Consider the following 15,887-nt stretch of genomic DNA (forward strand, 5'->3'; position numbering starts at 1 on the left):
CACCTGGTCAGGGCAGGAAGTTTCCCTTACCTGGCACAGTCCTGGGGTGCCTGCCTGGGTGGCTCCTGCAGCTCCCCTTCCTGATGTTGGTGGAAACCAGGACTACAGAGAGGCCTTGACCCAAGGCTGCCCCAGCCAGGTCAAAGCTGGAATGGGCACTGGCAGGTGTCCTATTTCTCAGCCCTGAGTCCACAGCCTGGAAGTGACTTTTGCATAGCCACCTGCTCCCCTGTGCCCTGGTTTACAGCTGGCACTGACCTGGGAGCTAGACTCCAGCTACCTAGAAAGGGCAAAATGTGAAAAAGGGGAAACGACAAAGATGGGGGTGGCCCGGGAGAGGTGGGGCAATCTTTCCATCTACCAGAACACTGGCTAGTGTGAACTCTGCTGCAACCACAAAAGGGGAAACCATGAGGAAAGGGAGCAGCATGCTCTGACCCAGGTTATAGCAATGAGGCTGGAGAGAGGGGATTCAGAGCTGGAAGATGGTTCTGGTCTGGGATGGCTTGATCCCAAATTTCCCTCTTCCCCTTTCCCATTCAGCCATCTGCTTTCTTACCATAGTCTTGACCCACCCCACTGCTCCTCCCCAGACCCCAGAGCACCTCCCCATACTCACACACTATACAGCACCTATCCCGTGAGATCCACAAGTCATTTGCAACCTGTCCCACTCTTGAACGCCAATTTCTCCCCCCCCCCCCACCAGATCGCCCCTTTCTGTGTCTCCACATCACCTTGCCTCAGAGTCTGGCCCCTAATTCCATTTTCCATTTGTCCTTTCCTGGCACCAGCCTCCCCCGAGGGGTACTTTCTGCACTAAACTGGCCTTCAGGCACCTGCTAGGGGCCGACCCGTTGATACTGACTACTCCCCTCAAGTCCCCAGCGGCTCATTCCCCGCCCCGGGCCAGGGCCGCTTCATTTCCTATACCTTTAACAAACTCCACGTGCGTGTTAACGGCGGTGACAGCATTTCCTTGTCTCTCTGCTCCCGCCCCCGGAGGCGCCGTCCATTGGCTGCAGGGTTCCTCCGTTCTTGCTCTAATTGTCCTCGCTCTTGGAAAACTCTGGCCAATGGCATCTCCGCGCCCGGCTCCCCCCACCAACCCTGGCTTCCTATTGGCTCCCATTGGCTTGGAGGACTTGGGGCCTGTGGCCCTGGTTCGGCAACTGGCAAATTCTTCCTTGCCGGCGTAGACTCCCGAGCTAAGAAACTGGTTCCGAACCCAACGGAACCCAGCGCGGAGCGACGCTGGGTCACGTGGCCTGCGGCCCCATGACGTTCGGGCTGCGGGGCGTCATCGTGACGTTCGGGCGACCCGCCGAGTGGCCCCGCTGCCTCCGCCACCTGTGCAGTCGCGGTGCTGTCATGGACCTGGGACCGATGCGCAAGGGTTACCGCGGGGACCAAGAGGTGCCGCCGCCCCGCAGGGCCTCCGCAGGGGCGGGGGCACAGGGGATCCGAGTCATCTCCGGGGCGGAGGGGAATGGGAGGGATCACCTGGGGTTTCTGGTCCACCCCTTGGGGCTCGGGGTCACCTCCGTGGAAGAAGGGGGTTCAAAGACAATCAAGGGGGAAGGTGTTCTGGGGAAACGAGGATGAAGGTGGACTCCAGAGGCAGCTTGTCATAGGGGCTCAGGGCGCGCACTCGGGGGTCTGCCTGGATGAAATCCTGTAGGTCGCTCCGCGCACCCTTTGGGCGGTTTACTCACCTCCCTGGGCCTCAGTTTCCTCACCTGTGAAGTGATAGTACTGACCTCACGGGGATATTATGGACTTTGATATTTGAAAAGTGCCTAGAACAGTGATAATTAGCTTATAAATGTTTGATAAAGAAGTAACACGTGGGGCAGGAGGACTATTTTACACAGGAGGGGAGGAGAAAGCTCCTGGCTCTTACTGGCTTTTCCCTCCTCAGGAGAGAAACCAAGAGAATTATTTTGGAATTGGGGCCCAGGGCCTGGTTACCAAATCTGGTTGCATGTGAGCATTTCCAGAAATGCATGTTAAACATGCAAGTTTTCATTAAACCTCAGACCTACTGAATGAGAATTTACAGGGTGGAGCCCAGGAATCTGTCTTTTTTTTTTAGGCTCCCCAAGTGATAGGTTTGACACCCATGACATGAAACCCTGATTTGTCCATCAGTAGGTGTGGGACCTATTCACCTTTTCGTGTTTTTTGTTACGAGATAGTTGTTATGAGGACTAAATGAGTTAATATTTGAAAAGTGCCTAGAACAGAGCCGTGTACACAGTATGCACTACATGTGTTTGTTAAGTGAAATAAAACTCTCCCTTCCCAGGCGTTTGAGGAGACTCAGCTGACCTCCCTGAACCCCATGAAGCAGTTTGCTGCCTGGTTTGAGGAGGCTGTCCAGTGTCCTGACATAGGGGAAGCCAATGCCATGTGTCTTGCTACCTGTACCAGGTAGGCATAGCTGTGGGCCCTTCTGAAGGTGGGTACAGATGAAGTAGGAAACTTAGGAAGCTCTCAGTTTGATGGATGACAACTTTATGATTCTAGTTGTGTTATTAACATGCTGTGTGACCTCAGGCAAGTAACTTGTCCTCTCTGGACCTCAGTGTCCTTACCTCTAAACCAAAGATTAGACTTTACTCAATTCCATTTCAATGATAAAATGTAGTGCCTCATTCATCTCTGCCCTTGATGCACCCACCCCCCAATACACACAACTTTGTCTCCCACATCTCCCGGTCTCCCCAGTTCCCATCTGCTCTTTGAGAGGCAGATCTCCTGGAACCTCTCCATAAAGCCCTCTTCCTCTCTTGAAATCTAGCACAGTGCTTGTTTGTGTCATTCATTTGACAATCAGTCATAAACCCCTTGAGACATCTCTTATATTAGCCTCTTATTCAACTCTGCTTGTCCCCTGCTCACTAAAGCATAAGGCCTTGAAGGCAGGGCTCTTGTACTGTGCCCACAGATATCCCCCAGAGCTAGTTTGCTTGGGCCACCATAACAGAGTACCACAGACTGGGGGCGCTTAAACAACAGAGATTTATTTTCTCACAGTTCCGGAGGCTAGAAGTCCAAGGTCAAGGTGCTGTCAGAGTTGGTCTCTAGTGAGGCCTCTCTTCCTGGCTTACAGATGGACACCTTTTTTGCTGTGTCCTCACATGGCCTTCCCTTTGTGTGTGCAGGGAGAGAGGTCTCTGGTGTCTCTTCCTCTTCTTATAAGGACACCAGTCCTACTAGATTAGAGTCCCACTCTTACGGCCTCATTTAACCTTAATTATCTCCCTAAAGGCCCTACCTGCAAATATAGTCACATTGTGGGTTAGGGCTTCAAAACTGAATTTTAGGGGAACCCAGTTCAGTCCATTACAGAGCCCTAGGCAGTGGTGTCATACTGCACCTCCAGGACAAATTCCCATGGGCAAGCGGGAATGGGCAGCCTGAGTGCACAGACAGTGCAGAATCAGGGGGTACACGTGTAGGGGTGCTCAGACATCCTGTGGGGAGGGGCTCTGACCACAGTGCTCTGCTCTTTGCCGCAGAGATGGGAAACCGTCCGCCCGCATGGTGCTGCTGAAGGGCTTTGGCAAGGACGGCTTCCGCTTCTTCACTAACTTCGAGAGTCGAAAGGGACAAGAGCTGGTGAGGGTTCACGGTAAATCCTTCCTGGGCCTGCAGGGTCCAGCCTTCCTGGGCCTGCAGGGTCCAGGTCATTGGTCACCTTCTCACGCCATAGCTGCCCCAACCCACTTGCCGGCTGTGCTCAGGCACCGTCCCGCCTGCGGGCCTTTGCACTTGCCCTTCTCTCTGCCGTGGATGAGTGCCCTCTGTAGGCACCCCTACCTCCCCATGTTTACCTGAGTAGCGCCTGTTCCTTTGGGTCCAGCCCCCATGTTACCTCCTCAGGAAAGCCTTCTGGACTCCCAGGCTGAGTCAGCCCCTTGCACTGTTTGCAGTCATTATAACTTGAAACTTTCCTTTCTGCCATTTTTTTAGTTTCTAACCATGCATGTATTTATGGGATTATGTGATTAATGTTTGTGTCCTCTGCTAAACCGTAAGCTCCTTGGGGTCAGAGGCTGCATCTGTGGTATCTCTGTTATACCCCCAGCACCTCTCCTGGTGTTGAGCACAGAGTTGGCACTTCGTATGCATTCAATTCGTGAATCCAAAATGAGTACCCTTCCCTGAGTCCAGTGCAGCCAAACATACATTTCTGAGGATTTGCAAATCTATGAGTGAGAGAAATGGCAAGCCTCACTTTGGAGTCCATCTGGCCCATTTACCATGTGAACCTGGGCACGTTATTTAACCTCTCTGAGCCTGTCTCCACACCTGTAAAAGTAGGCCTACCTTTGAGGATTTAAAAATGAGACGTTACAGGACTTCCCTGGTGGCGCAGTGGTTAAGAATCCGCCTGCCAATGCGGAGGACACGGGTTCGAGCCCTGGTCCGGGAAGATCCCACATGCGGCTGAGCAACTAAGCCCGTGCGCCACAACTACTGAGCCTGCGCCCTAGAGCCTGCGAGCCACAACTAATGAGCCCACGTGCCACAACTACTGAAGCCCGTGAAGCAACAAGTGAAACCACTGCAACGAGAAGCCCGCGCACCACAAGAGTAGCCCCCACTCGCTGCAACTAGAGAAAGGCCGTGCACAGCAACAAAGACCCAACGCAGCCAAAAATTAAAAAATAAATAATAAAATAAATTTATTTTAAAAAAAAGACGTTACAGTAAATGCATCTGCAGTGGACCTGCGCGATGCAAACTCCCTTCCTTCCCCCCATGCTGGAGGCATCCTCACTCCTGTCCTGATGACTGTGGATTCTGTTTCATTTCCAGGACTCTAATCCCTTTGCTTCCCTTGTCTTCTACTGGGAGCCCCTAAACCGTCAGGTGAGTGTGCATTCCTGGGACAACCTGGGGTGGGCAGGGGTGGGAAGGGCCTGAGTTTATGAATGAACCTGGTGAGGGTCCCCAGGCTGGGCAAACATCCTGCCTTTCAAACGGCTCTCACTTAGCTGGGCTAGCTGGAGTCAGGCGTGACGGGGCAGCGGATAAAGAGAAGAACAGATAGGACTGGGGCCTGTACTGGTTGGGGGGGCAGGTGGCATTGAATGCCGTCTAACCAGGACCATCCCTGTGCAGGTGCGAGTGGAGGGTCCCGTGAAGAAGCTGCCCGAGGAGGAGGCCGAGTGCTACTTCCACTCCCGCCCCAAGAGCAGCCAGATTGGGGCTGTGGTCAGTCACCAGAGTTCCGTGATCCCCGATCGGGAGGTGAATGGGGCTTCTCCTTAGTCCTCTGGGTGGTAGTGCTTTGGCTCAGCCCCAGAGGCTGTCCCCAGGGGATGCCAGGGGCCTCTCTCTCCAGCAAAGTGAAATGGATGGTCTCCCTGGGGTACGTGGATTTGGAGAGCAGGGAACAGGCCTCCTGTATCTGTCTGACCCTCCCGTTGGACTGTGCCCCTAGAGGACAGAGGCCGGCCGGCCTTGCTCACCAGTGTCCTCAGCACCTGGCACAGAGCACGTGCTCAGTAAGTGGTGATTAAACGAATCACTGACTGGGTCTGGCCCTTCCTCCATCTCCTTCCCCTGGACAGTATCTGAGAAAGAAAAATGAGGAACTGGAGCAACTCTACCAGGAACAAGAGGTGCCGAAGCCAAAATACTGGTGAGTGATACCTGGTGGTCGTCTAGAAAGGGACACTGGGACCCTCGTGCTTACTTAAAGCCACCCTGTCCATGGAATTACAGATCTGCTCCTTCCCGGCAACCCTTGTTCGATGTACGCCAGCAACTCCCTTCACGGGGCGCTGGGATGGCGCGGAGGGTGGTGGGGTTGCCTGGCTGGAAAAACGCACAGAGCATCGAAGGCTCTGCTTCTCCTTGTAGGGGTGGCTACATCCTGTACCCCCAAGTGATGGAGTTCTGGCAAGGCCAAACCAACCGCCTGCATGACCGGATCGCCTTTCGACGGGGCCTACCGACAGGAGACTCCCCCTTGGGGCCCATGACCCACCGAGGGGAGGAAGACTGGCTCTATGAGAGACTTGCACCCTGACTCCCAATCTGCTGGCGCTGACTGGAGCTGGGATCCGTGCTGAGAGAGGGTATGGGATCAGGAGCCAGGCCCTTCTAAACTCAATGCATTTCCCTTCCCACCTCTTATATTCAGGGCCCTTCAGAGAGTTCTCTGTAGTCAGCTGGTCTAGTGGAGTCTAACAGTGGCATGGACAATCACAAATGTAAAATAATCCCATAATTATTCTTGACCTTAACTATGATTTATTGGAATAGCTCCCTCTAGGGGTAGCATCTGGTGTGATTCCCTTTTCTGGTGACAGGGGGTGGGCCCACAGCAGCCTTGTCTGTTATCACGTGACAGTCATACCGGCCAAAGCCCATTGGTCCCAGCAGAAGCACCTGAGCCAATCTAGCCAATTGGTTTTTCTTGTCACCAATTTGAAATTTGAAACGGAGGGACTCAGAGCATAGGAGTGTTTGTAGCCAAGTCAATAATGGCCGCCTAGAAGCAACAGCCTCTGGTTGCTGCTCTTGCAGCTCCCTCAGCAGTCCCTGGATCCCTCCTTCCCGTGTCTGGGTTGTGCAATTCCTCCTTCTACCTCAGAAAACCCATTATCTCTTTTAAAAAAAATTTTTTTTTTCTGCTTAGACTAGCCATTATCTATTTGTGTTACTTGCAACAAAAAGAACCTTAACTAATTCATTTACTAATAGGATATTTTTATACCACTTACCCAACTGATAGCTGCCTTCCATTATCCGAAGCACAGCAATGTGGAAAAGAGACTAAATTTATTCTCTGTACCTCCAAAGGACCCATAGGTGGAAGCTGCACGGAAGTAGATTTCATCTCAATATGGGAAGAGATTTCAAACAATTGGGGCTGCCTAGGAGGGTGTAGGTTAGGTAATGAGTGCTCTGTCACTGTCAGACAGGAGTTTTGTAGAAGGAACTCGTGCTGGTACCTATGTATCAGGAAGCTTTTCATCAAGCTTTACTTTCCATATTTGGTTATAAAAACTATATGTATGTGAAATACATATATACATACATTTATATGTATTTTACTTTCCAGGTATAAAATTAAATAACAGAGATTATACTTTTCTGACACTCACACATCCTTTTACCACCACCACCCCCACCCCCCGCACCTGATGATGACTCCTAGATCACTGGTTTTCATCCTCACTGGAATTACCGAGGAGCTTTAAAACCCTGGTGCCCGGTCCCACCCTCAGAGATGATTTGACCAGTGTGAGTGCAGCCCAGACTTGGGGAAGATTAAAAGGTCCTCGGGGAATTCTGTGCAGCCGAGGTTGAGACCCCCCCGGTAGTAGATGCTTGCTACTTGCAGTGTGGTCCACAGGCCAGCAGCATCAGCATCACTTGGGAGCCCAGCCCAGACCCACTGAATCTCACTCAGCTTTCAACAAGACCACCCGCACCCCCAGGTGACCCAATGCACCAGCCTCAACTTCTAAACCAACCGCCTCCCGCCCTCACAGTTGGATTCTTCAGTCACCCTTGGCTGAGGCCTGTGCTGAGCTGTAGTATTGGCTTTCCTCGAGCCCAAGTCTGGTGACCAGGGACAACCTGAATGAGTGGCCTACAGGCTGTGGACAGGAGCCAGGCTGGGCAAATGTTTGCTGTGACTAAGCCAGGATCAGAGAACTATTTGTACACATTGGCCTTGAGCTTGCCACCCTGTAAACTGCTTCATTCCACTGCATGGGCGTGTGCTTCCGTGTCTGTTACTGACTGCCTCCTCCAAGGGCGGCCCTCTGGGTGTTGGCCCCCCTTAAGCCTGGGTGCGGGAAGGCACAACAGTAATCCTGTGGCCACCTGCAGGAGAGGGTGCTGGGGTGCCCTTCCCTACCGTGTCCTGTTTGCATTGTTGGGGGCTGTGTATCCCCCCTGCTTTGGGCCTGGTCTCAGCTGTTCCTTTCCTCTCCTCTGTCTGACAGTCACTGTGCCAAGTCTATAATAAAAGCTCGTCAGCATGATATTAATGTTCAATCTAGCCCGGTCTCGTCCCCGCCCCCCAGGACTGAGGGGAGTTGGGGACTTAAACAACTCCTCCCAACTGGCTTCTCCCCTCCGGGAGGTTGGGCGTCCAGCAGGGGGAGCCCGAAGCCCAGGGTTGGCCCCTCCTGGGCGGCGCAGGCCAGTTCTGGTCGGCCCTCCCTGCCTCCCCCTTTCCCCCTTTCCACGCCTGGGTCTTGTCCCAGTGAAACTGTGGTCGATAACCCGTAGCCTCTCCCAGCTCCCGCACATATTTGCACCCTCGCTTCCTCCTCTGGCCTCGTGAAAACTTGCAGCCGCCTTGGCTCCGACTCCCTGGGCAGCCAGATCTCCCTTTGGCTTTTAGTACCTCCCCCCACCCCCATTCATCCATCCCCCAGCTTAGGGATATATGTGGAGTTTCCCTGGAAGATTACGCAGACATCACTTTGGGCCGTGGAGTGGGGTGGTAAGCATGGGACAGGGGGGCCTGCAGACACTCTCACCTAAGAGGGGTGGTGGTGCATGCGTTGCCAGCATGAGATAGAACCACGGGTCAGTGGCCCAGGGCCCAACCTCACCCCCCCTTGCCTCAGGGAACCTCAGGATGGCTGAAGTGGCAGGTCCCTATGGTCTGGGGTCACAGGGGACACTCACCCTTGAAGCTGGTTGACTTTCCCTCACTGGTTCCAGAGTCTGGGCAGCCCCATCGGGTGGTGCTCACCTTCCAGGATCCCGAGGCCCAGGCATAACCCCACCTCCCCTTCTGCAGAAGGTGACTGTGCTCCTTTCCTTGTTCTGAGCCTCAGTTTCCCTTCCCTGAGCAGATAAAAATCAAGTGTGGAAGGGGCTGTGTGGTGCAGCAGTCATGTGCACAGCTCTGGCCTCCGTCCCAGCTCAGCCACTGCAAGCCCTGACCTAGGGCTAGTGACTTGACCTCTCTAAGCCTCAGCTAATGCACCTGGAAAACTGGAAAACAGCGATAATGACAGCACCTGTGATGAGAGAGTTAAAGGAGGACCCTCGTGGAGGACTTGTCACAGGGCCTGGCCTGTTAGAAGCCCTCTGTGAGTGTCAGCTGCTAACCCTAGGCAGAGCTGCAGCCCTGGGAAAGTCAGCTCCTCCATGGGAGGCTTTATGGACTGAGTGATTGATGGGACCCTAGAAAGTTCCATGTGGTGGGGAGGGATGGGGAAGAGGCTTTGGGGAAGGCGGCACACCTGAGCCCGCCTTCCCTCCCTCCGGCCCCTGGTCTCCCACACTCATCCTCAGAGTTCCCTCTGGCCTGGGTGAGGCCACCTAACAAAGGCACCCTTGTACAGGTCTGTTTGTTTTGGTAAATTTCCTGAGTAACCTCCCTGGGGTGGCCCAGTAGCCTGCGAGGAGTTGACCTGGAAGCCACAGAATCACATTGTTTAGTTGTCACCTTGGTCTCTCTCTGTTCCCACCATGAGCTCCAGAGATTTGGCCAATTTTTTCCAGTGCTCGGCTCCTGGGTCTGGACCTAACAGCATAGGGAGTAAGCTCTCTCCATGTCCTTAAACGGTAGCTGTGGGCTATGGTGGAGTTCCTTCATAAAGGAAGGGGAAGGAAACCGATATTCACTGGGCACCTACTATAGGACTACTTACGGGCCACTTAATACTGACCACCCCCTGTGAAATAGGTATTATTACAGTCCGTTTTACAGAAGAGGAAACTGAGGCTCAGAGGAGGTGTTTTTTGTTATTGTTGCTGTTGCTGCTTTTTTTTTTTTTTTTTTAATGTTCCCCCAAATCACACAGCTACTAAGGGGGGAACTAGAATTTGAATCTGGATCCCAAACCAAACCACTGAGATTTTGGGATTGGTCACCAAAGTTCTACTCCATTGTCTTGGAGCCCCTGACAGCCTCTCTTGCTGAGGTGTAACCAGCTCCCTCCTTCACTCTCTTCATCTCCAGATGCTAAAGATGGCTTGGTGGTGAAGTTAGTGACCCAAGTATTACATTTTTACACCTGGGGACACTTCCTGGTGCTTGAAAGGAATAGTTTGAACACAAAAAAGAATAAAGGCATGAAAAACAGCATCTCAGTAAATGCAAGACAAGAGCATAAATAGGTTCTCTGCTTTTGCAGCATTGTTTATTACAAAAAGAAACCTACGATGATTTTTTTTAAACAAAGTTCAAGGCTGCAGGACTCATCTCTGAGGCTGATCCATCTTAAATACTAGTAGGGGGAGGAGGGCTCCTGTCAGAGCCTCCCACCCCGTTTCTGAGTTTGGACCCGCGGGGCAGTGTAGCTTTCCTTTGAGGGTATGTGCAGGAACCCACGGGGTCCCTAATCTGGCCTTCTGCAGCACCCCCTAGGGAGTGCCATGGTTGCCCTCCCCCTGCACACCTGGGAGCAAAGTTCCAGGAAGTTTCCCACCTGAGTTAGGAGGTGAGCTCAAGTTCAGCATCTCTGCCTCAGCTCCAGGAAGCCACCCCGCATCACGTGGCTTCTGGAAAATGCACTCTCAGAATGGATCCAGAGAATAATCACAGGTAGAGAAAGTAGAGGGAGCAGCAATTCAAACTCACCCTTGACCCTGTGCCCCAGGAGCGGGTGAGGTCTGTCCAGCTCCCTGTTCCATTCCTTCCACGCCCACCTCCCTGCTGGTGCTTCCACCTCTTCGAGGAGGGCTGTCCTTCCTGAGTGGGACTTTTCATCCTTGAACTGGAGTGCCTTTGTGTGTGGTGGGGGAGGGCGGGAGGACCTGGGATCTCTCAGGCCTTCCAGAAAGCTGGAGCACATAAATACAAACCTAAAACCAGATGTTTCCTGCCAGCAGGCATCAACTGCCCCCGAGGCTTCAGCTGTGGCCAAAGAGGCTAGCGTGGCGAGCTCCTGTCTCAGATCCAGCTGATGGCAGGGAGTGGGGAGGTGCTAGCACCTTCCTTGGCCCCATTCACTGTCCTTTGCCCTCCCTGTCATCAAAGAGGTTGGGGTTCTCTGCTAGCGTGGCTCGGACTTTTTTCTTCTCCTTGAAGCGGCCCGAATTGGAGACTTTGACGTGCTTGCCCTTCGTGTTCTTGTCCACAATCTTCTCCAGGCGGGTGTTAAAGTTGCTGTTGGGGCCCCCGCCATCAGGCCTTGGGGGCTCTGCGCCACCCTCAGTTTGGGTGTAGGTGTCAGGGATCTCATACAGCACCTTGGGAGTGGATTTCTTTTTCCGGAGGAAAGTCAGCTTCCACCAACCAACTTCGGTCATGGTGCTCTCAGACCCGAGGGTGGGGCTTTCTGCAGGAGCAGGGGGTGTAGAGAAAGGGGTCAGTGGGGAGAAGGGGTGGGGGCCTCGGAGCAGCCCTTTCTAGTCTCCCAAACGTGGGCTCTTTTCATAGCCTGGGCTTGAAAGAATTGAAGCCTGGGGCCAAATGAACCCAGGGTTCAGGTAGGTGATGCAATACTTTTGGGGTATATCAGGAGAGAGAGGGGTCTGGGGAAGGGGTGGCCAAGAAGACATCCATGGGGAAGCCATCTGAGCCAGGCGGAGGGGACAAGGGGACAAGCAAACACCACTGCCAAGCAGCTTTGACACTCCAGGCCCCTTGGGGCTGCAGGAAGGGGAACAGCTCTCCCAGTCACACAGCAACAAGGCCTTTGCCACATTCCCATGCTCTTCCTGCTATACCGCCAGGCCCTGCTGCCAGGAATGGACAGATGGTCAGCTGGTATCAGACGGACAGAAACACCCTGTGCATTTTACTTGGAATTCATTACAAGATTAAATAGGATGTGTGATGTTCAGAGTAATTTGGACTTCCCAGTGGTCACCACCACGACTAAATGAGCAGCCGGGGTTTTTCTAAGGGGGAGAAATGTCAGGCTGGGAGCGGGAAGTCCCGAGGACTGTTCCAGCCTCGTGACCTCTGGCAAGTGACTTCTCTGGACCTCGGCGTCCTCACCCGTCCCTTTCAGCCCTAACGTTTCGCTCTAACGTTAATCCCTGCCCGTGAGGTAGACATGCTTTGCAAAGTATTCAATAAAGTTTATGCTAATGTGATCATTATTGAGGGACGGCTCCCCTTCCCCATACAGCTTCCACAAGGACAGGGGTTTGACGGGGACCTGAACATTTGGAAGGGAGTTTGGTGCGGCCAAGAGGTACATGTGGGATCTGGTCTTCACAGGCTGGACCCTCCCTAAGGATGCCCCACCAGAGGTGGGGCAAGGGGGCTGAAATCCAGCCTTCTCCCCTGACAACATAATGTGTCGTGACACAGCTGTGGCCTGGCCTTTTACTAATTTCCACAAAGTTGCCGCCTGAGCTAGTGGAACTTCTGGCAGATGAAGTTGCCTGGACAGCACAAGAAGAAGAGAGCATAGGCTGGAGGAATTAAGATCAATGAAAAAGCAGGCAGAGCAATGAGAAATGGAGACATCTCTGGGCCTGGAGGGGTTGGTGGTCTTGTTCTCAGGACACCGTGGCGTGGGCTGTGAAAGTCCTGAGGAGGAGGGTGCGATAGCCACAGTACACAGTACAGAGAGCTAGGTGGTCAGCCAGCCTAAGCCCAGGCAAACGTGTCACCTCCTTTTACAAACTGATGGTCTTGGGAATTCCCTGGCGGTCCAGTGGTTAGGACTCCACGGTTTCACTGCTGAGGGCCCGAGGGCCTGGGTTCAGTCCCTGGTTGGGGAACTAAGATCCCGCAAGCCGTGTGGCGTGGCCAAAAAAAACAAAAAACAAACAAACAAAAAAACCCTGATGATAAAAAAAAAAAAAAAAAACCCTGATGGTCTTAACTACATTTACATTTTCTAAAAAGACCAGAAAGAAATATGACAAATGATTAATATTGGTTTTCTTTATGTAGAAGGAATAGGGGATGTTTTCTCCTCTCCAATTTTTGATTCCCAGATTTTCCATAATGAGTCTGGATTTCCTTTAGAGGGGGAGCATATCAAATTCAGAAAAAATGAAAGCAGGATACTGACCTCGGCTTGGAATGAATTGCGTGCCTGCCTCCATGGCCCCCTTGTTGCGGTCATCCCCTGGCCCTCCGTATACCCATCCCCTTGCCCAAAGCAGATGCCCAGTGGATTGCTTCCCACCTCTCTGTCCAGGAAGCAGATCCCACTTTGTCAGCTCTGTCCCTCGAGCTGAGCTCAAGTAGCAAGAGAATCCCAGGGAAATCTAGTGCAGCTCCCAGTTAGAAAGTGAAGGAGGGGTGAGTAGTCAGATAAATACCTTCAGGGCACCCTGGAGAGCTGAGCGCACCAAGGGGACAGCCTGAGAGCTTTGCTTTGGCAGTCTGCCCCACCTGGGCTGAGCACAGCCTTGCACAGAACTTGGTGTGCCAGAATGGGTTTCTGGAAGGAGTTGTGGGGAGGGCTGGGAAGGAGGGACAGGGCGCTTGCTTGGCCTGTGGGTGCCCCAGTCACCACCTGGTCCGGGGCAAAGTCCACAGCCCCACCACCTCCCACTGCCAAGGAACGTCGGGAGTGGAGGATCCAGCTCCTGAACCGACAGTAACCACCAAACTGCCTAGCTCCATGAGAGCAAGTGGCCTGTGCTTGTGCCAGTTAAAATATACCCACTTTAACAGGTATTTGGACTTGGCATCCACAGGGCTTAACTCTCCTTGGCGTAAAGGGAGCGACAGATCACAAGGAACTTGTCAGAAAACCACAGAGAGAGGTCAGAATAGCCCTCGGACCCTGCCCTGGAGCCTCTACCACGGCACCAAGGCACTGGTGCCCTTGTCTCCTGGCCTTGAACTCTGGTCTCTCCAAGATGCTTTTTGCTACACCTTGTTGTCCCTTCTGTCCAGGAGGACATGCGTGCACCAGTAAGCAGGTGTTTGGCCCTCTAGGCAAGCCTGACCTATGGAAATCTGAACTTGCAGAACAGATAAATTAGTAGACTATTCTTTGTTTTACAAGATAACCTGGCTATAAGATTCTTTTAAATAGTGAGCTACCCCAAAGTAGTGTAAAATCTGATTTGCTTTAGAAAAAAAAAAAGTGACACAATAGCCAAACTTCCCAGGTATCCAAAGTTGCAAAGAGCCAGATGCCTACAGCCACATGTGCATGCCTAGTCACAGGAGGCTAGGGGGGCATGGGCGGAGGGAAGGTACTTGGGATTTTGAGCAGACGCAGCATTTGGTGACACGTCTGCTTGTGCAGGACCCTGAGCAGGCCGCGCTGAGGGCAGGACCCTTGCCCCGGGGCCTTGCCACCCATGGGATGATAGAAATCAGCCCTGAAGCTGTAAGCTACACCTCTGCTGTTTGCACAGCTTGGGAACCCACAAAGGGCCTCACGGGACAGCCTGCCACCCCCTGCCTATGGTGGTCAGCACCCTGGCATGCATTAGGCACCCCAGGACAGCCCCCACCATGCCAGCTGGGTTCTGTGAGCTCCCCTAAGGGCCTTGCCCAGACTGGGCTAGGCTCCTTCTCAGCTGGGACAAGTTAACCATTGACAGGGGTGAAGGTGGAAGGGTGGAGGAGGATTGAGGGAGCAAGTCAGCATCCATGTTGCAAGACAAAACTCAGAACCCCCATCCCCCATCTCTCTGCAGGACCCCTGTGGTACTCCTTCACTCTGCGTGAGACTGGGGGACCCTGGATAGGACAGGGAGATGGTCCTACCAGCCATCCAGAAACATCCTCCAGGCTGGGGGGTAGGAGATGGTAGGCTCCAGCTCAGCAAGAGTTAACAGAGCACTGCTCTGGAGTTAAACTTTCCCAGAAGGAGCTCTCTTGGAGGCCTGGATTGACTCCAAGAAGCCAATGGGATGAGTGGAGTTCTGCCTGCCCACCTAGCGAGAGATGGGGGCCTGCGTGCCTGGGTCCCCCTCCCAGCTGGGCTTGTCAGCTGTGGAGGCAGAACTGGGTCCCCTGACAGAGGTCTGTGCCTTGGTTTCCCCTCCTGCCCACCCTCTGCCTGTACCTGTGATCCCGACTGCTCCGGGCTGGAGGCGAGAGCTTCCCTAGAGAAGGAGCTGAGTGGAGGAGCTGCCCCGAGGCAGACTGAGGGAGGTAGGGGTGCCTCCGAGGTGCCACGCCAGGCAAGGCTCAGGCCAGGAGAGCTGAGTAGGGGCAGCTGTGCGGCAGGTGAGACAGAAACAGGTGCAGGAGCGGGTACCTGCTGGGCGCTGCAGCTCCAGGAGTCAAGGTGAACCTGAAACCCAGCCCTTCCCGGCTAAGTAAACAGAAGCAGAGGCTGGCTTGGCTGATGAATATTCATCACCCCAGAAATCCAACCCCAGCAACACCCCCCACCCCCCGCACCCACCCAGAAGCCAGGGTCCTCCAGGGACCGCCCAGCCAGGAGGAGGCAATCCTGAGAGAAGTCTGAGGTGGGGAGAACACGGGAGCCTCTCTCCTCAGTTTCCCCACTCTCAGGTGCCTGGTGGCACCCCCCAGCCATAAGCAAGGTCACCCCCACCCATTTCATGCCCCAAAGAGACCACACCCTTCCCCGGAGTGAACTGCCGCCTGGACATCGCCCCGGGCACAGTTGGGGAAGGGTTAAGGGCCGCTGCTCGCATTGGCTGGGAGGGACGGGGTGCACCCAGCTCCTTTGAACTCCGGAGTCGAAACCAGTCCCTGGTTAAACTGGTTGGCAGACCGGTTCCCAGGCTCTCCTCCCAGGCTGTCCGCTCCCACCCCAAGCCTTAGGCGGGTGCTGGCTGGGGGGCTGTGGCTGCCTCCTGACCTGAAGGGCCTTCCTCCAGATCTCCCTGGAGGTGGGGTTGGGCGGTACCAGCCCCTCCTTAGGCCAGGTTCTCCAGACCCACCCCAGCCTCAGGCATCCTCATCCCCTCCTCCCTCGCTTAGAAGTAGGCTTCAAAGACCTTGAGATCCTACCTTCCTCCATGCACCGTGTCCCGTTCCAGGCTCA

At 53.8% G+C, this 15,887-nt stretch overlaps 2 protein-coding genes across 6 annotated transcripts; one reads left to right on the forward strand and one right to left on the reverse strand.

Annotated features, from left to right (window-relative positions):
- The first annotated feature begins 1,115 nt into the window (after window positions 1–1,115).
- On the forward strand, window positions 1,116–8,015 carry PNPO (pyridoxamine 5'-phosphate oxidase). Of its 2 annotated transcripts, none has more exons than XM_007183659.3 (7): window positions 1,116–1,416; window positions 2,309–2,433; window positions 3,525–3,624; window positions 4,828–4,881; window positions 5,134–5,262; window positions 5,586–5,656; window positions 5,878–8,015. In XM_007183659.3, the coding sequence occupies exons 1-7, from the start codon at window positions 1,279–1,281 to the stop codon at window positions 6,044–6,046; spliced, it is 786 nt and encodes a 261-aa protein (XP_007183721.1). In that variant the 5' UTR covers window positions 1,116–1,278; the 3' UTR covers window positions 6,047–8,015. The 2 variants fall into 2 exon arrangements, with proteins under 2 accessions (XP_007183721.1, XP_007183722.1); XM_007183660.3 differs by having other exon boundaries at window positions 5,134–5,226.
- A 2,095-nt stretch (window positions 8,016–10,110) lies between these two features.
- On the reverse strand, window positions 10,111–15,169 carry PRR15L (proline rich 15 like). 4 transcript variants are annotated; one of them, XM_007183662.2, is made up of 2 exons: window positions 14,934–15,169; window positions 10,111–11,276 (listed from the first exon to the last, which is right to left on the reverse strand). In XM_007183662.2, exon 2 carries the CDS (start codon window positions 11,245–11,247, stop codon window positions 10,945–10,947), a length of 303 nt encoding a protein of 100 aa, XP_007183724.1. In that variant the 5' UTR covers window positions 11,248–11,276; window positions 14,934–15,169; the 3' UTR covers window positions 10,111–10,944. The 4 variants fall into 4 exon arrangements, with proteins under 4 accessions (XP_007183724.1, XP_057392272.1, XP_007183725.1 ...); XM_057536289.1 differs by having other exon boundaries at window positions 15,129–15,151; XM_007183663.3 differs by lacking the exon at window positions 14,934–15,169 and adding an exon at window positions 13,089–14,910.
- Between the last annotated feature and the right edge of the window lie 718 nt (window positions 15,170–15,887).

The sequence above is a fragment of the Balaenoptera acutorostrata genome, chromosome 20 (genome assembly GCF_949987535.1).
Source record: "Balaenoptera acutorostrata chromosome 20, mBalAcu1.1, whole genome shotgun sequence".
Classification (NCBI taxonomy): domain Eukaryota; kingdom Metazoa; phylum Chordata; class Mammalia; order Artiodactyla; family Balaenopteridae; genus Balaenoptera; species Balaenoptera acutorostrata.